At 34.3% G+C, this 25,948-nt stretch overlaps 1 protein-coding gene across 1 annotated transcript in view; it reads right to left on the bottom strand.

Annotated features, from left to right (window-relative positions):
- The window catches only part of TPR (translocated promoter region, nuclear basket protein), a 61,482-nt gene that overhangs the window by 28,422 nt on the left and 7,112 nt on the right, over positions 1-25,948 (bottom strand). The window contains exons 5-28 of the mRNA XM_054450852.2: positions 25,143-25,239; positions 20,663-20,766; positions 20,175-20,339; positions 19,626-19,718; positions 19,139-19,219; positions 18,972-19,059; positions 18,110-18,250; positions 17,617-17,708; positions 17,141-17,338; positions 15,875-15,982; positions 14,712-14,938; positions 13,612-13,775; positions 12,961-13,094; positions 12,736-12,884; positions 10,959-11,121; positions 9,256-9,390; positions 8,608-8,748; positions 7,495-7,660; positions 4,630-4,796; positions 3,474-3,626; positions 2,908-3,024; positions 1,710-1,913; positions 1,242-1,426; positions 661-808 (exon numbers count right to left, since the gene is read on the bottom strand). Of these exons, the coding sequence (XP_054306827.1) occupies positions 661-808; positions 1,242-1,426; positions 1,710-1,913; positions 2,908-3,024; positions 3,474-3,626; positions 4,630-4,796; positions 7,495-7,660; positions 8,608-8,748; positions 9,256-9,390; positions 10,959-11,121; positions 12,736-12,884; positions 12,961-13,094; positions 13,612-13,775; positions 14,712-14,938; positions 15,875-15,982; positions 17,141-17,338; positions 17,617-17,708; positions 18,110-18,250; positions 18,972-19,059; positions 19,139-19,219; positions 19,626-19,718; positions 20,175-20,339; positions 20,663-20,766; positions 25,143-25,239 (3,420 nt within the window). The remainder of the gene's footprint in view (positions 1-660; positions 809-1,241; positions 1,427-1,709; positions 1,914-2,907; positions 3,025-3,473; positions 3,627-4,629; positions 4,797-7,494; positions 7,661-8,607; positions 8,749-9,255; positions 9,391-10,958; positions 11,122-12,735; positions 12,885-12,960; positions 13,095-13,611; positions 13,776-14,711; positions 14,939-15,874; positions 15,983-17,140; positions 17,339-17,616; positions 17,709-18,109; positions 18,251-18,971; positions 19,060-19,138; positions 19,220-19,625; positions 19,719-20,174; positions 20,340-20,662; positions 20,767-25,142; positions 25,240-25,948) is intronic.

The following is a 25,948-nucleotide window of genomic DNA, read 5'->3' as shown; positions in this document are numbered from 1 at the left end:
AAGAAGGTAAATGTTTTAAGATCTTAATTTCCTTCCTTCTAGATGTGGGGGTATATTACTGTAGCTCCTAAGAATGAAGTGACTCAACAATAAGCTTTGGGTGGTAGTGTCGGGTAAGGAGTCAAGCTTGTGTTATTACCATCCATTTCACTACCACAGCTTCTTTTCCTTTGGTTGTTAGTTTTTAATACTTTTTGCTCCTTGGGTGAGAAAGATATTCTGTAGCAGTTTAAATCACTTTATCCTAGAATGACTATCCACATGTATAAACCATAACTATAATAAATTAAGATAGCTGGAATTTATTAAGCACCCACTACATACCAGTCATGCTTCTAAATGCTTCATGTGCACAAACTCAATTAATCCTCATTATTATCAAATATTGCAGATGAAGAAACAAAGAACAGGGAAGTTAAACAACGTACCCAAGGCCACAGCTAATGATGAAGCTAGAATCTGAAACCAGACAGTTTGGTTACAGAGCCTTTATTTTTAAGCACTATATTGTATTAGTCTTTAACAAATGCTTAATGAATTTACAACTTTAGAAGAACGCTTACTTCAAGTTAAATTTTACGTTACGTTAAATGGTAGAGATATAAATGAGTGCTTCTCTTTTGATTTAACAAGTGCTTTCTTAAAGCTTAGTATACCTACCTGGACTTTCTCCCTTTCAGCATTTAGACTATCTTGCAGTTCCTGCAGCTCTCTTTCTAAAAGTTCAACCCTTTGTCGATAACGCAGACTCTCAACCTGAGCCACCTCAAACCTAGTTTCAGCAATTTCTTTTTCTCGTCGTATAAATCTACAAAAATACAGATATTAAAATTTTACGTGAATTTTAAAAAGCCAACATTTCAAAACGTAGGTAATTTGGTAAGATGACAAAAATCATTGACTTTAATAACTATTACACGTTTTCATTAATAATAAATAATAATGGGAGATGTATTTCTATTTTCTTCTATAGACACTGGCTTTAGAATGTTTATCTCTAAAATGATCTGAAAGGCATTTAGTTTTTCAAGAGAAAACTGCTCTAGTTCTTACTATCAGATTCAACTTTAAAGTCACTTGTTTAATATGTGTAAATGTTAAAAGTTATGAGTTTTTTGACAAATAAAAGAATGAACTTTATATCAAAATCATGTATAGTCTTTTTCTCTAATTTATGCATTTGTAGTTTCATTTCATAGTTGTTATACCACAGAAATGAAGCAGTTAAGAACATGATTTACCTGAGAATTTCCAAAATTTGTTCTTGAGATTTTCCTTCTTCACTGAGAGATACATTCAGTGGACCTTGTAAACCTTCCTTCACAGAGGCAACGACCTTGTCACTTAACTTTTCGATCTGATCATGAAGTAATCTGTTTTGTTTCTCCAGATCTTCACAGCGACATACACATTTGGAAACTTCATCCTGCAAGCCAAGAGTCTATCAGAATAGCAGATTTTCCAATGCACATTTTAAAAAAACAACTTGGCCAGGTGCAGTGGCTAACGCCTGTAATCCCGACTACTTGGGAGGCTGAGGCAGGAGAATTGCTTGAACCCGGGAGGCAGAGATTGCAGTGACCCAATATCACACCACTGCACTCCAGTACGGGTGACAGAGCGAGGCTCCATCTCAAAACATTAAAAAATAAATAAAAAAACAACTCTTTCAATTTGACAGAACATTCTATTCAGATTTACAATAATACCTTTAACATTCTCTCTCTTTCCTCCCAAGATGCTTTACACTCCAACAACTGTGATTCTGCTTTCTGTGTTGTTTCTTCCAAATGCTGACGGACTGATGCCATTTTTGAAACCTGCTCCTTCGCAGCTTGTAGAGCTTCAACATCAGCAGCATGCAGCATCAATTCTCTCTCATACTTATTCTGAGCTTCCACAGCTATTTTAGCCTGTAAGAAATTATTACCCAATTGATAACAAAGATTAAAAATCCATAAAACTAGTTAGGGCTTGTCCAAAGATACACATTGGACTTTTTAAATAATAAAAGTAAAGACAATCTAAATGTAGCAAAATAAGAAAATAATTAAAAGTTAATGCTTTAGTTACTTAATATTATAAAACTGTCAGAAATGAAACTTAGAAGACTGTAGCAATTTGGACAAACTTTTTGATATAAGAAGCTAAACATAACTCAGCTATATAAATACTAAATTATAGATCCATTGATTTTAATGAAATTTACTTTGAAGCATTTCTTCTCTGTATTACATTTTAAAATAACAATATAAATGTTACATATATATAGGCAATAAAGAATAGTAAGCAAATGAAAAACTATTAACATGACACCCAACTTAAGAACATTACCAATATGCTCAAATGTACTTCTATCCCATCCTACCATTTTAGTAACTCTGACTCCTGAATTGTTTTATCATTTCCTGTTCATAAAAAAATTATAAAAAGCTTCAACACTGTGTGCACATACATACATACACTCAAAATAATGATACTTTTTTAACATTTTATAAATAGTATATAGATATCTGCGCAAACTTGGTAACGCATTAACAATGTTATCAAGAGGTTCTTGTTTTGTTAGGAAAGGTTGCCTCTAATCAACTGTATCTCTTTTTATAATCAGATCTAGTGAAGGATAATAGTAAAATAATTTTCGCAAATGAGAGCCAAGTACAAATTTTAGTCTCCTAGTCCTGTTTTTATTTTCCCATTGTCAAGATTGCTTTGTTAATGAATATTGCCCTATGTATTTATTTTTAGCCTTCATCTATACTTTTCAATTTGTCTTGTCTAAGTTCCACAAAAGTGGAAATTATCTTGAATTTTTGTAAGATCCACCAGTTCTCATAATGCATAAATATACTTCAAGAATCATTCTCTAGGATCAAAGCTCATTTCTCAATAATTGGCTATACTTACTTGTTCCTGACAGTCACGTCTGGCTTGCTGCTCATTACTTAAAGCTGTGCTTGCTCTCTGAAGAGCTTCTTGTACTTCATTCTGAACACTAGAAAGTGTTTTCTTCAATTCAGATAACTAAGTAGAAAGAACAAGATTAAAACCAAAATTAACTGCAAACTTACTTGGAAAATACTGTATTGTAGTGTTATTAAATTGAAGTCTCATTTTTTAAGATCCAATTAGCCCAAAAAACTGCTGCTAAATTTAAAATGCTTACACCCTGATATAATCGGTTTTGCAACTCCATATCCATTCCCTAACATTTGCAAAAGTCAAGTCTCAGGTAGGGGCTTTTAAACAAAACCACTGATACCTATTTCTGTAAAGTAGTCTAAAAATTTCAATGGGAAATGTATATAGAGGTACAGAAAAGAGTAAAACATAAAACTAAAATTTTGCCTATGTGTTCAATAAATTTCTGTTGAGATGAACTAAATGGCAACTAATGACTTAGTTAAAAGAATTCAAACCCTTGCAAGTAAAAAAAAAAAAAAAAAAAAAATTAATATGGTTAACCTATTTACCTGTTGTTCCATGCTCTCTATGGCTCTTCTTTTATCATCCTGAAGTTCTTGTTTTTCCTTCTCTACTTCCATCAACTTCTTTTCCAACTGTGTCTGAAATTCAGCTGACTCTTTTAAACGAACTTCAATATTCTTACGCACTTCTTCTGTCACCTTTACCATATTACAAATGGTAGGATATAAAAATTACACACATTTAAAGTCATACAATTATTTTCTCCAAATCAAAACTAATTTGAGAAGTAATAAAATGTTTCTTGTATATTAAAAAAAGAATCCATCAAAGGTGATTAGAAGATTCAACAACAAGCAAAAACACCATATAAATCCACAAGCGTTTACCTTTCAACTTGGCTACTGGCCATTTTTCTCTTTTGAAATGAAATTTCCAATCTCTCATTTATCCCTCAATCCTCATATCCACTTGCCAAATCCATCTATTCTACAATCGAAAGGTATTTTCCTCACACATTTTGATTTCTTTACAATGACGTCAACCACAAAAGGATCTTTTAAAATTAAAGCCCTAGACTATTGCTACAGCTTTCAAAATGAACACTGTATCTTCCAATCTACCACATTAATTTTCTAACCAAAAAAAAAAAAAAAAAAAATCTGATTATGACATGTTAAAAAAATCAATGGCTCTTAATAAACCTACAGAATATAATTTAACATGATATTCAAAACCTTTCACATTTGATTATCAACTACATTTATAACTATATCCCCTCACTACTCACTTTACAAATTGTCATCTCCTGAAGCCTTTCTACCATGGCTGAGGGTTCCCATTACATAAAATACCTTTCTACTCTATTTGCCTATACAGATACCTTCATTCAAGGCTTTGCCTGCACAAATGCCATCTCTCTTGTGAAGGCATGCATACCCAGAAGACAAATAACAATCCCCACCTCTCATTCTCCTCAACATTTGATCTAGACCATTCCTACAGCAAGGATAACCTCCTTGCTTCATGAATTTTGTGTGTTTTTGTTTTATCTGGCTTATGAGACTCAAGTACTTTCACAAAGTTAAAGGCAATGACCCTGGTCTAATTCATACCAGTGCCTTACAAAGCAGTCCTCTAGCTACTAAAAACCAAGTTAACAAATGTGTTGAGATTGAATTCTGAGTTCAGAATTATACATACCTGTTTTTCCTTGTTCAGGGATTCTTCTAAACTAGTAACCATTGCTCGATATTGTTCCACATTGCTCGTACTTGTTTTGAGTCTCTCCTTTAAGTCATTCACCTGCTCTTCTGTCTGTCTTAGCTGACTCACAAGATCATCCACATCGTCTTTGTTGCTAGGCTGACCTAAAAGACATAACAGCTCTGTTAAAATTAACATTTTCAATAGTATTAGAGATGACTGTTATAAAAAGCTTATGAAATTAACATTAAGATTCAAATATAGATATACTTAGAAAATATATTTCAATCCATGCCGAATACCAAAATAAAAGCAGGTATTTTGTTATGTTACTTCCTCAAAAACAAAAAAAAATCAAATATTAATATTTTAAATCTGTTACAAAAATTAAGAAAAGGATATTCAAAAGAGAACAATCAAATATTTCCACTAAACTGAGTTAGCTATATGAAGAAATGACAGAATTCTTAATTTATTGAATGTTACAGGAAGTCAGGGACCCCGAACGGAGGGACCAGCTGGAGCCGCAGCAGAGGAACACAAATTGTGACGACTTCATCTTAATATGGACATTTATCAGTTCTCAAATACTTTTATAATTTCTTATGCCTGTCTTTAATCTGTTAATCCTATTATCTTCCTAAGTTGAGGATGTATGTCACCTCAAGACCACTGTGATAACTGTACAAATTGATTGTAAAACGTGTTTGAACAATATGAAATCAGTGCACCTTGAAAAAGAATAGAATAATAGCGATTTTTATGGAACAAGGGAAGACAACCATAAGGTCTGACTGCCTGCGGGGTTGAGCAAAAACAGCCATATTTTTCTTCTTGCAGAGGGCCTATAAACGGATGTGCAAGTAGGAGAGATATCGCTAAATTCTTTTCCTAGTAAGGAATATTAATACCCTGGGAAAAGAATGTGTCCCTGGGGGGAGGTCTATGAACAGCCGCTCTGGGAATGTCTGTCTTGTGCAGTTGAGATAAGGACTGAGATAAGCCCTGGTCTCCTGCAGAACCCTCAGGCTTACTAGGGTTAGGAAAACTCAGCCCTGGTAAATTTGTGGTCAGACCGGTTCTCTGCTCTCGAACCCTGTTTTCTGTTGTTTAAGATGTTTATCAATACATGCACCGCTGAACACAGACCCTCATCAGTGGTTCTGCTTTTGCCCTTTGCCCTGTGATCTTTGTTAGATCCTTATCAGTGGTTCTGCTTTTGCTCCTTGAAGCATGTGATCTTTGTACCTACTCTCTATTCTTACACTACCTCCCCTTTTAAAACCCTTAATAAAAACTTGCTGGTCTGAGACTCAGGCAGGCATCAAGGTCTTAGATATGTGATGTCACCCCTGACGGCCCAGCTGTAAAATTCCTCTCTTTGTACTGTCTCTATTTCTCAGCCAGCCGACACTTACGGAAAATAGAAAGAACCTACGTTGAAATATTGGGGGTGGGTTCTCCCAATAATTAAACATTATTTACTCTAAAACACTAAATTTTAAATCTAAAATTTAGCCCAACTTTTATTGTAAGTACATAAAATAGGCAGAAAATTGTAAATTGGAAACAATGTTTTATCACATGATATCAACATTATTTATATGGATCAGATATTTATGCGTCTGTATATATGGACAGATACAGAGAGATGCTTCTCTACTCCCAGTGGGATCACATCCCGATAAACTCATCATAATTTGAACTATCATGAGTTGAAAATGCATTTAATATACCTAACTCACTGAACACCATAGCTTAGCTTATAGCTTAGCCTAGACTACCTTAAATGTGCTCAGAACACTTCCATTAAGCCTACAGTTGGGCAAAATCATCTAACACAAAGCCTATTTTATAATGAAGTGTTGAGTATCGCATGTAATTTACTGAACAAATACTGTACTGAAGTAGTTTCTATTGAATGTGTACTGCTTTTGTACCATAGGTTGAAAAACTCTGTAAATCAGAAAGTCTGCATACAATTATTAGTTATTTATTTTCCTTGTGTTAAGAAATAAAACTGGCCAGGTGCTGTGGCTCATGCCTGTAATCCCAGCACTTTGGGAGGCTGAGGCGGACAGATCACAAGGTCAGGAGATCGAGATCGTCCTGGCTAACATGGTGAAACCCCGTCTCTACTAAAAAAAAAAAAATACAAAAAAATTAGCTGTGCGTTGTGGCAGCCGCCTGTAGTCCCAGCTACTCGGGAGGCTGAGGCAGGAGAATGGTGCGAACCTGGGAGGCGGAGCTTGCAGTAAGCCGAGATCGCGCCACTGCACTCCAACCTGGGCAACAGTGCGAGACTCCGTCTCAAAAAAAAAAGAAATAAAACCATATAGAAAGATTATCAAAGACACAAAGGCTTTGAACTTGAAATGATGTATTTAAAAAGGGAAGCAAAATTTATGAAACAAATCTTTTACCTGAGGCTACCAACAAGTAAATATTGGGAATACTGCTTTAAAGGAGATCGCAAATCAACTCATTCTTTAAGAGAAACTTATTCTTGCAGATTTGGTATGCAACCTTATTTCCAAGGGGCCCAGGTTAAAAAATCAAATAACCCTCTTCAGAAAGAATAATTTTTGAAGTATCAATAAATAGTTTCAAAAATTAGAAAACTGGGTACACACCTTGATCAAATGCCAAGCCAAACTATTCTGAATCTTTTAAGACAGCAAATTTACTAGTTTAGGCCCAAAACTGAGTAACACTATATAAAGAAAAAGTTTGGTTTCTTTGTTTGTTTGTTTCATTTTACTAGCATTCACAAAGAATAAGGCTATTTACTGACAGAATATATTATAATCCTGAGAAGTACTTGTTTATTTACAATTACATTGGTCTACTTATTTTATTTACCTTTACCAGTTCTCTGTGAAGACTGAGAAGCAAGTTGGACTTCCATATTACTGAGGTGCTGTTTCAATGTGGCAATTTCTTTTTGAGCATTTTTTAATAGTTCTTTTGTGTTAAGATGAAGATTTGTCTCTGTATCCAGTTGTCTCTTCGTATCTAAAAGTTGAACCTATAAAATACATCAATCTTATAACACTCTTTAGGTTCCTAAGTAACTAAAGGTTCAAACTATCTTTTTATAGACCTTTGAAGCTCAGCCAAGAGAGAGTAACAGAAAACAGATTTACCGTCACACCTGAAACAGCCAAAAAAAACCAGACAAAACACGTGAAACAACTGAGATCCCTGAGACAGAAAACAAAAGTGGTGAACCTTAGATTGCCTTGCTTTACTGATTTAAAAGTTTCCAGGCTATGACACAGGGAAGAGGAAATGAGGCAAAGCCCAAGAGACTCTCTGAATTAAGAACACAGATCTGAGAGTCCAGGGAGACCAAAGCAGCTCAAATTTGTAAGACAGAATATAAGACAGGAGAGCTGCACACACAGAGTACCCTGGAGCTCTACAGAGGGTCCTCCTTAAATATTCATCAGAGTAGCGATCGCTGCAAATATATAAGGAGCTTACCCCAGACAGGGGAAGAATTGTCCAAAGGAATTAAGAGTGAAGAATACCTGTCACTCAAAGAAAGTCAAGAATAATGCCTGTTCCGCAGCCAGACTAAAAAAACCCCACAATTGCAATGGACACTGGCACTTGTACTCATGAAAGTATTGGCCTCAGTTCCAGAATGCACATTGCTCTGGGCCCGCCTAATACATCATAAAAGGCAAAAGTCAAAAGAATCAAATCATTTTAAATTAACTTTACTGCATCTCAGAATAAAGCTCAAGAAGATTTAAAGGAATACAAAAATATTCAGCACCCAACATGGTAAAACTCACAATATATGGCACCCAATAAAAAAATTACTGGGTATAGAGTGAAGCAAGAAAAACTTAGTAAGAAAGTTTTTCAAAATCATGTTTCATCTTGGATGGCAGACTGTCCACACACCAGATTAATTACTGAACATAATAAACACACTACAGAAATTCAGAACTCTGATGGACTCACATCTAGATTTCTAGTAAGTGTATGCCTTTGTTCCACCTCATTTTCCAACTTCTTCTTTAGATGAGAGATCTCATGTTCCAGTTTTTCTATCTGGCTACTAAGCCTTTGTTTGGTTTCTGTTTCAGATCGCTCCAGTATTCCCTAAAGCAAAGAAAAGATTTTTGGTTATGCTTAAGAAAAAGGCAATACAAAAAAATAAAAATTGAAGGCAAGAAAGAATTACAGTATTACAACCCATTTCTACATGAAGCAGCTAAAATCTACAGTATTTATCAAGAAAGTATTCTGGTATTTTTCATATTAAAACATCTATTATACAGGAAAGAGATGGAATATATTATAATCATCATTCAGATTTCCCAAAGTTTTAAAGAAAATAAAAACCAAAGATTAATCTTATAAATAGTAAAACGGCACAGGACACTGTAAATATACCTGAGGACTTACCAAGGTATGGTTTCAATCAATTCTCTTTCAATATTTTATTTAAAATATTGAAATGTCTTAATAAACTGCAAAATTCAATGATCATAATGGATGACAAAAGTGATGGATAAATTTTCTACTTAAGGAAATTGAGAGGATACAAAAATAATCTAAATTTAACTTTTACACATTTTTTTCTACATAGGCTTTTTATTTGGTTACCTGAATTGTTTGCAGATTAGTTAGCAGTAAGTTTTGCCCCCTTTGTTCAGCTAACAAAGACTCTCTTTGCTGAGAAAGACGAACTTCAGACAATTTAAGCATTTCCTTTTCCTTCTTCAAATTTTCTGCTCTTACCTAAAGTAGAAATGAAATAAAAAATGCTGAAAAACATGGTGTCAAATGTATTAAGATTAGAAAATTAAAATGATTCATACATCACTACTTTTTTTTAATGCTCTTAGAGACTATACCTCCTCATCGTATAAGGAAATACAAAACTTAGTTTCATGTGCTAAAGTATGAAGCAAAAATTATTGGGGATGATCAATGAAAAAATCTTTCAATTACAAATACTTATGGTTCCTGGCTCTAACAATCCACACTTTAAAAAATAACAGCAAGAAAAATTTAATATGTGAGAAAAAGAAAGTAGAATTGCATGACTGCTATAATCATACCTGACTACTATTAAATTATGTAACTTTTAGAATCCAAGCCGGTTTCAAAGTACCTGTTTAAAAGTGATTATTGATCTTTTTAAAGTTTCTCCCTCCCCTCAACCCCGAGAGTCTGAGTCTCAAGGGGACCAGGGAGAGTGTTTTGAAAGCTCAAAGTACTCATATTTACACACAAGTACTCTTATTTACACACAATGATTCATATAAATGATCAATGATAAAATTCGCTCTACCAGTTTGAAAAAATGCTGCTGCCCACTCCTCACAATGGAGTTGGAGCAAGATAAAAATAAAGAATACAGCCTTATAAGAGCATTATAAGACATGGGTTCAAGTCCTAACCAACCCATCTCTCATGACTGTCCCAAAATAGGCAAATTATACATTAGCTCTTGAGTCTGTTTTACACAGGTAAAATGGGGGACAACTATACCTAACTTACAAGTAATGATAGAAGAGATAACTGAATAACAAAGAAAACCATATAAAAAATTTATCATCACAGAACTAAGTGTTTAGTTAAAAGTAATAATTTCAAATGGACATTTATATTCAAGTTAAAATTCAGATATATAAATTCAATGCAATGTAATTTTTATATTGCCTTTTATTACAGATGAGCAAGAATGAATAAAACATATTCATCTGGCCAGGCGCGGTGGCTCATGCCTGTAATCCCAGCATTTTGGGAGGCTAAGGTGGGCGGATCACGAGGTCAGTAGATGGAGACCATCCTGACTAACACAGTGAAACCCCATCTCTACTAAAAATACAAAACATTAGCCAGGTGTGGTGGCGGGCGCCTGTAGTCCCAGCTACTCAGGAGGCTGAGGCAGGAGAATGGCGTAAACCTGGGAGGCGGAGCTTGCAGTGAGCCAAGATCGTGCCACTGCAATCCAGCCTGGGCAACAGAGTGAGACTCTGTCTCAAGGAAAAAAAAAAAAAAAAAAAAATTTATCTTTGTTAGAACCAAACCCTGACCTACAAATTTATTTTGAAATACAAGACTTGTGAGTATATCTTAGTCCAGCAGAAAAACAAATTCCTTTCCCTCTTCTATCTTAATAGAAACAATCACCCCACTAACACACACTGGCTATTTGCAAACTATGTATTAATTACTTGGTGTAATCTACAAACTTCTTAAATACCTAAGTCCTATCAGTGAGTAAAATTCAAAGTAAAAACTAAAGAAATGTCAAATGCAACTTATAATGCAAGTTGGACAAGGGATATTGGACTCACTTCTGCGACAGCTAGCTTCTCATTTGCTCCTCTCAAATCTTGAGTCATCGTATTGATAATCTGTTCTTGCTTTTGAGTTGTGGCAGTGAGTTTCTGATTTCTCTCATGAAGTGATGTTATTTCTCGACGATATCCTTCAACATTATCTTGCAGCATTTCATAACTGGTATGAGAAAAGTAATTCTACAAGTAACTGAAATGATATCCTAGCTTAATTCCTTGAAGAAATTTCACAATAGCTTAACCCATTTCCCCAAATGCCCTGAGAATACTGTCTCTAATCCTAATGTAACATCATATATATTTCTGTTGAGTTCTGCTTAGAAATAACTCCAGGAAGTTTTCATGTTTTATTTTCACACTGAAAATCTGTCAGATTTGCCTCAACCTCAAACAGCATGCTTATGTAAAATTAAATGAGCGCTGGCAGCAAGCTGCACTTTTTTTTTCTAAATGGGAAAGGGGTTAATTTTATGATTTATGAAAACCTTCCTTCTTTTTTCCCAATTCCAAATGTAGTGGTTCAAGTTCTAAGTAAGCAAAGTATTTCATGCTAAGTAACTTTTTAATCTTATTTTTAAAAAATCAATTATATTTAAAATAATGACAACGCAATATGGATAACACTAGACACCCACTACAATGCAGTATGCAAATTAAGTTATTATACAGGGTTAGTGATGGATTTTTGCTAATCCTTTTTTCTTCTATAATCCTCAGTTTTATTTTCTTATGTGCTTGAAAGCTTAGATAATGGCTGGCTAGAGGTATCAACAGAGAAAAAAGAAGTGCTTTAATTGGGGTTGCTGAACTATTAGACGTATAGGGGTAACTGCCTGCAATATATCCTGCCTGCTATAAAACAGAAACAGTTTTATCATGTACTATATAAAAATAAATGTTGTCCTAACAAACTAAACTAACATGCATTCAATGAATCTAATAACAAATAATCATGAAATATTTATTATTATTTCTTTGGATGTGACCAAGAAAATTAATTCTCCTAAAACTACATAGCACTTGCTTCTCTTCTACCTAGAATAGAAAAGGTGGAATAAAATTTGCTCCCATTTCTCTCATCGTCTGGTGCATTTATAAAAGAATGAAGTCCTACTGAAACAGTCCTTCAATCTTAGGAAGGGAAACCACCAACATTCCTCACATGAACTTCAACTTATTTTTATTTTATTTTATTTTTTTGAGACAGAATCTCACTCTCTCGCCCAGACTGGAGTGCAGTGGCCTGATCTTGGCTCACCGCAACCACCGCCTCCTGGGCTCAAGTGATTCTCTTGCCTCAGCCTCCTGAGTAGCTGGGATTACAAGCATGCACCACTGCCGCTCAGCTAATTTTTGTATTTTTAGTAGAGACGGGGTTTCACCATGTTGGCCAGGGTGGTCTTGAATTCCTGCCCTCAAATGACCCACCTGCCTCGGCTTCCCAAAGTGCTGCGATTACAGGCATGAGCCGCCGCGCCTGGCCTCAACTTATTAAACAAGCTAAACCCTTAGCACTGCCTAGAGAATCATTAATCAATAGGAAAAAAATGAACAACCAGAGGTTCTCATTCTGGAACACGGTTCACAAAAGAAGCAACACTATTGCAAATTAGCTCTTGAATTTAAATGATTTGAATTGTAAAGTATAACATTTAGATTTAATTAATTTGAAACAAAAGAAAACTTACCGTTTAGAAGCAAAATCAAGCTGGGTAGAAATTTTGGTAAAGTATAACATTTAGACTTAATTAATTTGAAACAAAAGAAAACTTACCGTTTAGAAGCAAAATCAAGCTGGGTAGAAATTTTGGTATTTTGTGATCGCAAATCTGTAACTTGTTCTTGAAGTTTCTCAAGCTGCTCATTTTGTATTTTTTCATTTTCTGCTTTTTCTTTTTTGTAGTTCTCAAAAATTTCCTGCAACTAAATATTGGAGATTATGAGAAAGTAATACTGTGTTCTCTAAAAACCTAACCCAGGACAAAGGTGTGATCTTTACCTGTTTAAGGGCAGCCTTAGCCTCTATAGCCTCTGTTGATTCAATAACAGGTACTGGAGCAGGAGTGGAAACAGTCTGTGATGTACTTGGACGTTTTGGAGTTGATGCAAGAGAAATATCATCTAAGCTTGAAGCTTCAGGAAAGTAAAGACTAATAAAATGCTTTGTTGGCTTTCATAAATCAGTTTTAATCTAACGCTTCTTTGCAAATACGCTATTACCAAATAAACAAACTAAACTTATTGAAATGAAATAATAAGATTATAGGAGTTTTTAAATAAGGAATCTACTAAACAATGTATTAAGATTTTTTGATGGTTATTAGAGATAATTCAGTATTTATAAGTTAAAACATAATCTATATTTATGTTTTATTAAAACATATCTGTTTTGGTCATTAAAACATAACCAAAATAAATACTGTAATTCATTGATTCTGAGATGCACCTTTTTCAACAATAGAAAGCATTTCTTTTTAGCAATACATAAAATAATGGTATGTTTTACAGTTGATGGGATGTTATAAGCAATCATATATGGTAGTCAAATTTGAAGCTACCGTCATTAGAGTGGCTATTGCTTATGTTGCAAAATTAATCCCTTAATATACATTTCTAAATTATTCCTTAAAATAACTTTATAAAAACCTACCATGTAATGGAATGGCAACTCCTGTTGTTTGTGACAATAAAATACGGTACATATCACGCTGACGAACTATGGAATCAACAAGCTGCATTTGATGCTGTCGTGATTTGCGGAGTTGTTCTAGTTCAGTGAGGGCGCTCTGAAGTTTGAGCTGAAGTTCAGTGATTCTGTAGAAAAAGTCGGCCTAATTCACAGGACTGAACTGAGAGTTAGCTGATTTTAATTTCTACTGTAATTAACCAAGCATCTTTGCCTACCATTAAGCATACCATTTTTTGTCTCTCTCATCCTTTTTTTCATGCTGAGTATTTTATGAACTACTTTTTAAATCCCCACCACACAGGACTCAGGTACTTATACTTACTAATGCAATCTGAAAAATTTGTTTGTAAAAATTAAATCAGTTCCACTCACTCCAAACTCTAGTCTTCTTGCTTTCTTAGCCATTCTTCCTCTTCTAGAAGGCATTATGCATGTTTTTTGAAAAAACCTCTGACTAATTCTTACATAGGTTCTCCAGGTTCTCCATGAAGCTGGTCCGCTCCCTGAAATCTAGGACAGGTCCTCTACCTCTCACATTGAATGGAAATTGTCTACTTGCCTATTTCATTATCTATTTATTACATCTGTCTTACCCATAACATGAGGTCTTGGAGTAGAAATTTTTTGTTTGGTATTGTTGCTCAATTCTTTCCTCCCTGTATCACTATATTTATTCCAAGTATGAAGTATCTAGCACTGTTAGGAACACACAGGAGATTTTTTTGCAGGCAACAAGGTCTTACTCTGTCGTCCCACTTAGAGTGCGGTGCATGATCATGCTTCACTGCAGCCTCAAACTCCTGGGCTCAAGTGATCCTCCCACCTCAGCCTGCTTCCTGAGTAGCTGGGACTATAGACATGTGCCACCACACCCAGCTAATTTTTTACTTTTTTTTGAGACACGGTCTCACTATGTCATCCAGGCTGGTCTCGGCCTCCTGGGCTCAAATGATACCCCATTTAGGCCTCCCACAACGTTGGGATTACAGGCATGAGACACTGAGCCTAGCTGAGGTTTTCGTAAATGTTTGCGCAACAAGCTGAGGTATTTGACTGCTTACCTGGATGAAGTTGTTTCTTGTTCTTCTCTTTCTCTGGTTTCCCCAAGCTCTCTAAGGGCCACTAAGAGACGTTGATTTTGTTGTTGAAGCTCTTCAATATTTCTGTAAGATACTAGATGCTGTGATATTACCTCAGATGAACTACTTATATCAGCAGAGCTTACTTCCTCATCACGAATTACGTGGTTACCCCTTGCTTCTTCAAGTTCCATCAAAAGCACTCTAATCTAAAAACAAAGTTTTGATATGTTATAAAATAGTATTAGTTACAATTCTGGAAAAGTTTAGAATGAAAGTTTTCAAATTAAAACATTACTTATAAAACCTTCAACTTGTACTGCCTCAAATTATCTGTAAAAACAAAGCATCCTTAGATATTAAAATCTAAACAATCAAATTTTAATAGAATAAAATTACTTTTAAGTATGTATTGAAGGTTATTACTTATTAAAAAGTAGCCAAATTACAATTCCCAAAACATGGCTCCAGTTTTGTAAAACAATGATCAAATAAAACCCACAGAGACAAATATCTATTTTTTTGTGTGTGCTTTTGTATATATGATAAGGCAGAGCATGAAAAATAAACATTTAAACAAAAAGCATATATATAATGCCATTCATGTGAAATTTTTACATTTGTATAAAATATATGAATGAGACATTAAATTTTTACAATTGGGTAAAATATATGAATGAGACATTAAATTTATTGATTTGCTTGGTAAGTGTCAGAGTAATGCATACAGTCCAATTTTATTTCAGTAAAATCAAATAATTCTTACATATGTTTATATATGCTCATGTATATACACATATAGAGAAGGATGTGAAAAAAATACACAACTGTCTAATGTTAACTTAGCTACACTTTGGGACTTCGGAGGGTAGAGGGGTAGAAACTGGAGAAAGCTTTTATTTATCTTTGAATTATTTCTTCATTTATTACAACCAACATGTATAATTTAAAAATTTATCAAACATTTGAAAAAAGGGAGGGGCTATGCAAAGAAACAATGAGGGTACAACTCTGCTCGAGTACTATTCCTAATTAATTGGAATTTCATACGTGGTAGTTCTATCTTAGATACCTTCAAACAGAGTCAGAGATTACTGGGCAGTCAGGTTTTCAAAAGTAGGAAAACAAACAAAAAAAATTCTAACCTGTTGTGAAAGATCTTTTATTTGTAATTCCATTCTTTGATTATCTCTCTCAAGTACAGATGATTGCTTGTTGGCTTTATCAGTGTCCTCCTGCAATCGCTGAATCTCCTTAAAATATAAATTTAAGTGAAAATTTTGTACTTCCTTCTAGGATTTATACAAGTAATAAAGACATACAATACTCAAATACCACCAGTAATCAACTTATACACTAAATAAAATCCTACATAATATTGTAGCCACCAAAAAAGAAGTTTTGTATAAATTTGAACACGTTATTTCTTATTCAGACAGTAACAAGCTTCAGGTAAAACCCTCACTTTCAACAGAGAGAAAAATTCAAGGAAGATCTAACTGGACCCAACGGCTCTTGCAAACGACACTGCTGGTAAAAAAGTCAATATTCCCAGGCAGGCGGGACTGCTAGACTTCACTTGACGAAGAAGAAAAAAAACAGGTGATATAATAAAGTACTTGGATTTAAACTGACTTCTAAATTATAACAGCAATAGAGATTTAATTTTGAAATAGGGATATATTTATATTCTTTTCCAACAAAAGGGAAACAATTTATCAGTTTAGAAGAGTAGATATAAATTCATTTAACTGAATTTCCTCCATAAAACGTGTTCAAGAAATCTTGACAATTTCCCTCAGTAATGTTAATAGTCGCAGCGTAAGGCAAAACATTCAGAGTATAACCTCTTTTTCAATCAGTGTTTCTTAAAAAGAAAAAATCTTTATGAATTTCATTAACACTTTTAATAAGCAAATAAGCAATAACAAAATAATGTATATAGAGACACGCCAAATTGTGAAATGGTATAAAAAAGGAGTTCTACCTACAGTCAAACAATATTATTATTTCTAGGCAGGCTATTACAACTGTCTGATAAAGAACGATTATGCCAAATAGGACAGTTTTATTACACAGAGATTATTTTAATTTGAAGAGCAGTTTTAGGAGATTTGGCTATTATTCTCTAGTTGAGAATCCTAAGGAAAACATACCAAATGCATTAAAAAAAGGTTAAAACGCTTTCACAATTTTATATAAAAATTGTGAAATACATAAAAATTACTAAATACAGGTATGACGTTTTGTGATTAGCAGTGTTTAATAACGTAATGAGAAGTTTCAAAATGTGTTTATTGAAAATCATATTTAGATTTTTCTGACTCAATCACCTTAAGAAAAAAAAATACCTAGTAAATAATTTCTCATTTGTATTGTTACCACAGCTAAATTTTAGGAATGGAACCAACCTTCATAGCTTGTTCAAGCTTAACAGATAAACTTGCTACAGCTTTCTGTGCACGTTCATATTCCTCACGCTGGCGTTTCAAAATTGGTGCTTTGGCTTCCACTTCTTTCACTATTTCATCTAGGTACTTATTAATTCTTTTGTTCTCTAGTTTCTCCAAAAGCAACTGATCCTGAGTTTCCACATAAGCATTATAGAGCTGAAAGTAGACGAAGGCTTGTTTCAAATCTAACCATAACAACACAAATATTTAGTTGATCTAGTTTCATAATAAACATTCTTTAACACTAACACAAAACAGCAATGTTTACTATATGTTAGTTACACAGAACTAGGAACCAAAGAAAGCCTTTCCTAGAATGATCCATTAATTATAAGATGATTTTAAAAATAAGTTTTGGGAGAATTAAATTTTGAAGAGATTTGTATACGTTTGCTGAAGAAAAAGAATTTAACAACATTTAATACCATTCTTACCTCAGTTAGTTTCATCCCAGGTTTCACTATCTTAGCTACAGCTGCTGCAGTAGGAGACATGGCTGCAAGCTCTTCTTCAGACAATATGGCTCCTGTGCCAACAAATACACATCTAGTATAATTTTGTAAAATTCCAAACTAAAAGCCATTAATAATTTTTCAAGATAAGTGACATGTACTGTACATTATATAGTAATTCCTATAAAAATTTTAAATACATGACATCAAAAAGTCATGTAACACATCTAATTCTAAAAAATCATGCAATAACCTGGGAATTTATAAGACTGTGTGTGATTAAATGGTATTTATATGCCTGATTCTGTAAAGATACAGATAAGAGTATTAATTTTAAAACAAATTCTATTAATATAACTCGATGGAGTTTCCTACATCACAGCATGACAGATAAATACTATTAGTGAAATTAAATGACTTTTATGTAGGAAAGCTGTAGTATTTCAAGTCACTAACAAGCATGTATTAGCCATACCTTTACGTTTTGTGGCAGAAAGAAGGTCATTTGCATTCTCTAATTCCTTCTCCAATTTCCCTATTTTCTCGAGCATTTCTTTTTCCATTTGATCTTTGGATTGCTCCACCTCTAGAAGATGATCTTGTATTGCTTTGTTGGCTAAAAAACAATTTTAAAGACCAAATATTCAAACATACAGTTAAAATTTTATTTACAAAATGCAACAGATCAGTCACTTCTCCCCTCAGCAGATAATATTAAATTTCTAGAGAGGCTTCAGCTGACAGTATCTATTGAAAGTTCTTGCTCTACTTATAATTTTGGAATTGTCTTGGCCTGGTGTTTCTCCTTTTGATGTCTCTTACCCACAAAGAAAATAAGGAAACCCAAACGGTAAAAAGTGGTTCTAGGTATATCTTTGATTTCAATTTTGATCTTTAATCCTAAGTAAAGGAAATTATTAGAAAAGACCATAAATATCATACATTGAAAAAAGCAAAAATTTGAGGAAATAAAAGACTTTACAAAATGCAAATAACTTAAAGGGGATGTCTTATTTATAAAGTAAGAGTATTCAAACATAATCAGAGTAAATGTTTCAAAAAAGCAAACTTTCTCATTAGAAACCAGGAAATTATACAAGATTATTAGATGAAAAACAAACAAAATCCCCTGCTGTCTGTATTTTCAAAAATATATAAACTTACATTTGCTTAAGACATAATTCTGAATTTCCTAATCCAAAGTTCTTTCTTCTGTACCTAATTCCGTCCCAAATAAAGTCTAACACCTAAATCCAATAATCTACACAAAACAAGGGTAAAAAGAAAAACAAGAGTATAATAACAAAAATAATGTTCCCATAATTGAAAACACTTACCTTCACCAGCTTCTTTCAAAAGTTTGTGTAGTTCATCCACTGCCCGGGTTAGTTCATTGCTCTTTGCTTCTGAGTCATCAGCAGCACTCTAAAAGTTAATCTTCAAAAGTTACCTAACAGTCAACAATGCAACATTTAGATACTAACATGTGTGGTGGGATATTTACCTTGTACAAATTAGAAAGTTTTATGTGGGCATTTAATTCATTGTGGAATTTCTCTTCCATACTGGCCTGTTGTTCCTTGGCCTGAAAAAAATAGCCCAATTATAGAACTAAATTTAGAATGCTTATCAAATGACAAGATGAAAAATTCCATTTTTGTGAAGTAAGATCTAAATCTAAAACACTCAAATTCAAATCAGTCTTCATGTCAAAGATAAATTAAGGATAAAATATTACTGATATTTTAAATTCAAAGTAAAATAATTAAACAATAAAATTAACCCATACTCATTTTTTAGATAGTATTTTCGATATAACATATAATTGCTATTTCTGATTCTATTTTAGCCTAGCTACAGCATATGGAAGTAGTACTCTCACTGTTTTATGGGGCCAAGGACAGATTAAAACATGACATCATTTTGTGAAATAACAGCTTCATAAGTGCTTTAATATTTTGTAAAAAAGACATTTTAATGGTCATATATACCTCTTTTAATTTGGTCAACAGATCCTCCACATGCTTTTGAAGATGTTCATTTGATGTTTTTAGGCCATTCATTTGTTCTTCCAGTCTAGAAACCTAAAAACAAAAAATAGAGCAGGGGGAAAGGATGTCATATTAACTGAAATTACTCTGACATGAGGTTTATGCTGCTAAGGAAAAGCTAAGTAACTCCCCCTCCCCACCTGAAAAAGCAATTAAAATATGCATATTTAAGAAAACTAAGAATAACTGCTCACAGAACAATGTTTAGATTTAGCTCACAAAAACTTACCACCACTTCTTAAACAAACACATATTTTAGGAAAGATATATCGTAAGACAGTAGATACTATCCAGATTCGACAAAGAATCTTAAATTCTTTATGTAAATGCAATTGGTTGATTTTCTACGCCAAATGTAATGCATTATTCACATTTAACCACTAATCTTACAACTAATCAGGTACACACTACTGAATACATATTTAATAAACTGACACACAAATGTAAGTTATACTCAACATGAAGAAAAACACAATTTTACTAACTTACCTCCTCTTTTTTATTTTCAAGATTACATTTAAGCTCTAGAATCTCATTCCCTTTTTCTCTTCCAAGAGCCAGAAGTTCATCAGTTTTGGTTTTCAACTCTGTATTCAGCCATGTATTCTGACTATGTAGCAATTCCTTTTCTTGCTCCAAGCGTTTTTCTCGATACTAAAGAAATCCAAGAAAAAAACATGTACAGTTAAAGATGATATATGATTATTCAAAAGATTTTGTCTGTAGCTAAGGGACACAAGCAGAATTTTATTTCAAAACAGAAATTAAGTACTTGCATAGATTCTTAACTAGAAAACATTAAGAACTGTAACAAACTTAAATTTCAAACAAGCAAAACAGATGAACTAGAATTGTCCTAATGTTTAATTTTCTGACATTAAAAACAAAACAAAATGTAGCTTTTAATTACTTTATTGCCTATATTTGAAATTTATAAAAAGCTATAGTTTATGCATTAGGAATCATCTGGTACTTGCCTTAACAGAAACATCAGAAGCTTGAAGTTCATCCAATTTTAACTGAAGTTCACCCTTTGTTGTATTGCTTTCTTTAAGTTTTTCATTCAGACGTTTAACATCCTCTAGAATGGCGAAGGGAATTAAAAAATAATAACTAATTAACACTCAGGGGAACCAAACATCAAAAATATATTTCTAGGAATATAAACCTTTAATACAAAGTACGCACAGCTGGCCCTTGAATAACACAGATTGGAACTGTGCAGATTCACTTCCACTCATATTTTCTTCAATAAATACATGGGAATTTTTTCCCAAAAACTTACAATTTGAAAAACTCAGAGACCACAGACCAATTCAGGCAGCCCAAAAATGGGAACAAACTAAGAAAAAGCTACTGTAAGTGCATAATATGTACTAATATGTAGATATTAGTGTATTTTATCATTTACTACCATTAAAATACGCACAAATCTATGATACAAACTTAAAAAATTTATCAAAACTTATGCAGACAAACACTACACAACCCTATCTGCAATCAAGAGAAATATAAGCAAATGTAAATATGCTTTATTAAACCGTAACTGCATAAAATTAACTGTAATACATACTGTATTACTGTAATACTTTCATAGCCACCTCCTGATTCTACTGCAGTAAGCTCAAGTGTTTCGAGTGTCTGTATAAAATGCTGTGTGACTCTATCGTGAGCAGTTTCTCTCTTCAGTAAACTGCATAATGCAGAAAATAGTAATCTTTTGAAGTTTTTGCATATTTGTCATTGTGTTTAGTGCAATACCATAAACCTTGAATAACAACATGGGATACATAAAAAGTGCCACTAGTGATGTTGGAAGTGCTTCTAAGAAGCAGGGAAATATCATGACAATATTTTAAAGAGTTGAATTGCTTGATATGTACCACAGATTGAGGACTGCAGCTATGGTTACCCACCATTTCAAGACAAATGAATCTAGTATAAGGACCGTTGTTTAAAAAAAAAAAAAAAAAGAAAGAAAAAGAAAATTTGTAAAGCCATCACTGCAGCTACTCCAGCAAGCACAAAAAAGTGCATTTCTGCAAAATACCTTCCTATCTCGTATTGAAAATGCAGCTTTTATGGGGTGCAGGATTGCTATCACATACCTATAGACTCTAATATGATTCAAGGTAAAGCAAAGTTATTATATGACAACCAAAAGCAAAAGGAAGGTGACAGATCTAACGCTGGAGAATTTAATGCCAGTAAAGGATGGTTTGATAATTTTAGAAAGAGGTTTGACTTAAAAAAAGGTCAACAAAACAGAAGAAGCAGGTTCTGTCAACCAAGAAACAGCAGATGCTGCTAAGAAAATCATTGAGAAAGGTTATATGCCTGCACCAGGTTTTTAATGCAGATAGAAGTGTCCTATTCGGAAAAAAAAATGCCACAAAAGATATTAGTAAGAAAGAGAAGGGAGCACCAGGATTAGGGCAGGAAGGGATAGGCTAACTCTACCGTATTGAGCACATGCAGTCAGGTTTATGATAAGGACTGCCCCTATTTATAAAGCTTTTAACCCCAGGGCCCAAAGGAAAAAGATAAACACCAGCTGCCTGTCTTCTGGTTACACAAGAAGAAGACCTGGACAATGACAGACCCCTTTCTCTGAATTGGTTCCACTCATGCTTTGTCCCTGAAGTCAGAAAGTACCTTGCCAGTAAAGGGGCTGCCTTTTTTTTTTTTTTGGAGACAGAGTCTCGCTCTATCCCCCTAACTGGAGTGCAGTGGCATTATCTTGGCTCACTGCAACCTCTGCCTCCCTGGTTCATGTGATTCTCATGACTCAGCCTCCTGAGTAGCTGGGATTACAGGCGCATACCACCAAGCCCAGCTAATTTTTGTAGTTTTAGTAGAGAGGGGGTTTTGCCATGTTGGCCAGGCTAGTCTCGAACTCCTGACCTCAGGTGATCCACCTGCCCCGGCCTCCCAAAGTGCTGGGATTACAGGCATGAGCCACCGTGCCCGGCCAAGGGGTTGCCTTTAAAGTTCTTTTGATTTTAGACACTGTCCCTGGCCACCCAGAACCCAGGAGTTCAACATGGAAGGTGTCAAAGCAGTCTACTTGCTCCCAAACATGTTTCTAATTCAGCCTTTAGATCAGGGGTCATAAGGACTTTACGGCTCAATAGAGATGATACTTTGTGAAAAGAAAATGTCAACACTGTGGAAGAGAACCCCAACAGAGAAAATATCATGAAAGTTTTAAAGGATAACACAATTGAAGAGGCCATCCCTTCTTTTTCATTACAGAAAAAGTTATGAAAGCCATCAAGGCTGAAATAATAAATTCCTGTTGGAGGAAACTGTCCAGATGTTGTGCATGATGTCACAAAATTTATAACAGAGCCAATCAAGGAAATCATGAAAGAGACTGTGGATATGGCAAAAAAGGTGGGATGAAGGGTTTCAAGATACGGACCTTGGAGAAATCCAAGAGCTAATAGCCACCATATCAGAGAAATTAACAGAAGATGACTGGATGGAGATGAGTGCTTCCAAACCAGTGCCAGACGATGTGGAAAAAGAAAGTAGAACTAGCAGTGTCAGAAAACATATTGGTAAGAGACTATCTGGTGGAAGGGTTCTGATTACCCAAGACTGCTTTTGATTTCTTTTATGACATGGATCCTTCTCTTATATGGGCACTGAAACTTATAGCAAATGGTGGAAAGAAGACTGGTAACATATAGAAACATTTTTAGAGAAATGAAAAAGCAAGTCACACAGAAATTAGGCTGTATTTCGTAAAGTTACATTGAGTGTGCCTCCCTCTCCTGCCTCCCCTTCTACCTCTGCCACCTGAGCCAGCAAGACCAACCCTTTTTCTTCAGCCTAGGTAATGTAAAGACAAGGAGGATGAAGATGGTTGTGATGATCCCCTTCCATTTAATGAACAGTAAATGTATTTTCTCTTCCTTATGATTTTCTTAACATTTTTTTCTCTAGCTTACTTTATTGAAGGAGCACAGTATATAATACAGATCACAAACAAAATGTACGAGAATCTACTGTGTATGTTATTGGTAAGGCTTCTAGTTAACAGCAGTAGTTAAGTTTTTGGGGAGTCAAAAGTTACACATAAATTTTCAACTGTGGGGGGAATCAGCAACCCTAACCACTGTGTTGTTTAAGAGTCAACTGTAGTTCTCAACTCTCTTATTTTAACTTGTTTCTGCCATAGTTAATTACAAATTCAATTTCTACAAACAGATGATAAAAAATTGAAATTTGTGTATCCAAACTTGTGAATTATCCAAATTTATTTTCAATACAGTAGCTTAAGCTAAATATTCAACGTTAACCTTAATTTTCCTGATATATATCCAAAGATCTATTAAAATTTTATAAATAATCATTAAACTAAAAAGCAATGATAAATATAAAAACCTACTCAATACAGAATACACATTTTTTAAAAACTACCTATTAAATATCTAGATTTTATGAATTCCTTTAATTGTAACTACCACTTGTTGATCAACACACTCAACAAGTATTTTGAAGGAACTCTTATGAGACTGGGAAAGTATACTCAACTAATGGAATATTATTGTATAACGATATAAATATCTGAAAATCCTTTCTTTTATAGAAATAAAAAAATTTCAAAAACCATAAAAAAAAAGAACCCAAAAAACCTTTTTTTTTTTTGATACGGAGTCTGGCTCTGTCGCCCAGGCTGGAGTGCAGTGACGCAATCTTGGCTCACTACAACCTCCGCCTGCTGGGTTTAAGCAATTCTCTGCCTCAGCCTCCAAAGTAGCTGGGATTACAGGTGCATGCCACCATGACCAGCTAATTTCTGTTATTTTTAGTAGAGACGGGGTTTCACCATCTTGGCCAGGCTGCTCTTGGACTCCTGACCTCATGATCCACCCACCTCAGCCTCCCAAAGTGCTGAGATTACAGGCGTCAGCCACCGTGCCTGGGCACCAAAGGAAACTTCTTACCATTAACTGCTTCAGAGTCAAGTTCACCTGACTACATCAGCTGTATTATATACTACAGTCTATGTTTATGTATTTTATGTCCCTGCCTCCTTCAGTCTGTTTATAAATATGGGCTGAGTATAGGTTCTTATATTGAATGCTTATTATATAGCAAGGATGTCCATATGAAATGAAGAACAGTAGTTCAGCCTTTGCAAATATTTAAAGTGCTTCCAATTTGGTATTATGTATAGCATTGTAGTAAAAATCTTTCCATGTAAAATCTGGTCCAAATTACTACTTCTTTGAGATGTTCTTCACTTGTGCACTTTCTAGACACTTCTTTAAACACTTGATAATGATTTAAAGATAAATGAGTAGGAGAAATAATAGGATATGACAACTCTATACTCAATCATAACAAAAAAATATCAGCAACAGAAATGGGCTGAGCATTAACTCCTAGCACTATCAGAAGAAAAATAAAGGAATGGAGCTAAAAGCTACAAGCACTTCTTCATACCTGTTAAGTATTCAAGTTCTTGAGATAGTCTCTCATTGGTTCTAATTAAGTCTCTTTTCTCAGCTTCTAATTCTTCCTTTGTTCTTGTAAATTGGCTCTGTCACATAAAGAAGTAATAAGTAAGAAAATCAAGTAGAGCAATACAGCAAAGTGAACATAGAATTGTCACTTCAGTTAACATCAGCTGCAGTGTAAATGACTGGCTTTCTCTTATAACTTACACATCAAAAAGTTAAAAAAATACCCGTAATTCCAATGTTTCTATTTAAATTTTAGATTTTTAAAACATTTTTACTAGGCTTATGAAAATTTTTTTCATATCTCTTTTAATCACATGGAGATGTCCTAATAACTTAGAATATCACTGTATTTACACCTTAGTTCAAATTATTTTTCAAGAAAGATTCCTAAAAATTGAATTACTTAAAACTTTTAATATATTTTGTCAGCCAGGTGCAGTGGCTCATGCCTGTAATCACAGCACTTTGGGAAACCAAGCTGGGCGGATCATTTGAGTCTAGGAGTTCAAGACCAGCTTGGGCAACACAGTGAAACCCAGTCTCTACAAGTAGAAAAAAACAGCCAGGCATGGTGGCACATGCCTGTGGTCCCACCTACTCAGGAAGCTGAGGTGGGATGATCATTTGAGCCCGGGAGGCAGAGGTTGCAGTGAGCCGAGACTGCATGACTGCACTCTAGCCTGAGTGACAGAGTGAGACCCTGTCTCAAAAACAAAAAACTTGTCAAACTGCTTCCCAGCAAGACAATGGCAATTTACATGTTTTTGAGTTAAAAATACCTATCTC

Source organism: Pongo pygmaeus, chromosome 1 (assembly GCF_028885625.2).
Source record: "Pongo pygmaeus isolate AG05252 chromosome 1, NHGRI_mPonPyg2-v2.0_pri, whole genome shotgun sequence".
Lineage (NCBI taxonomy): Eukaryota > Metazoa > Chordata > Mammalia > Primates > Hominidae > Pongo > Pongo pygmaeus.
The sequence above is the reverse complement of the archived record's forward strand: the minus strand, read 5'-3'. Positions and strand labels throughout refer to the sequence as shown.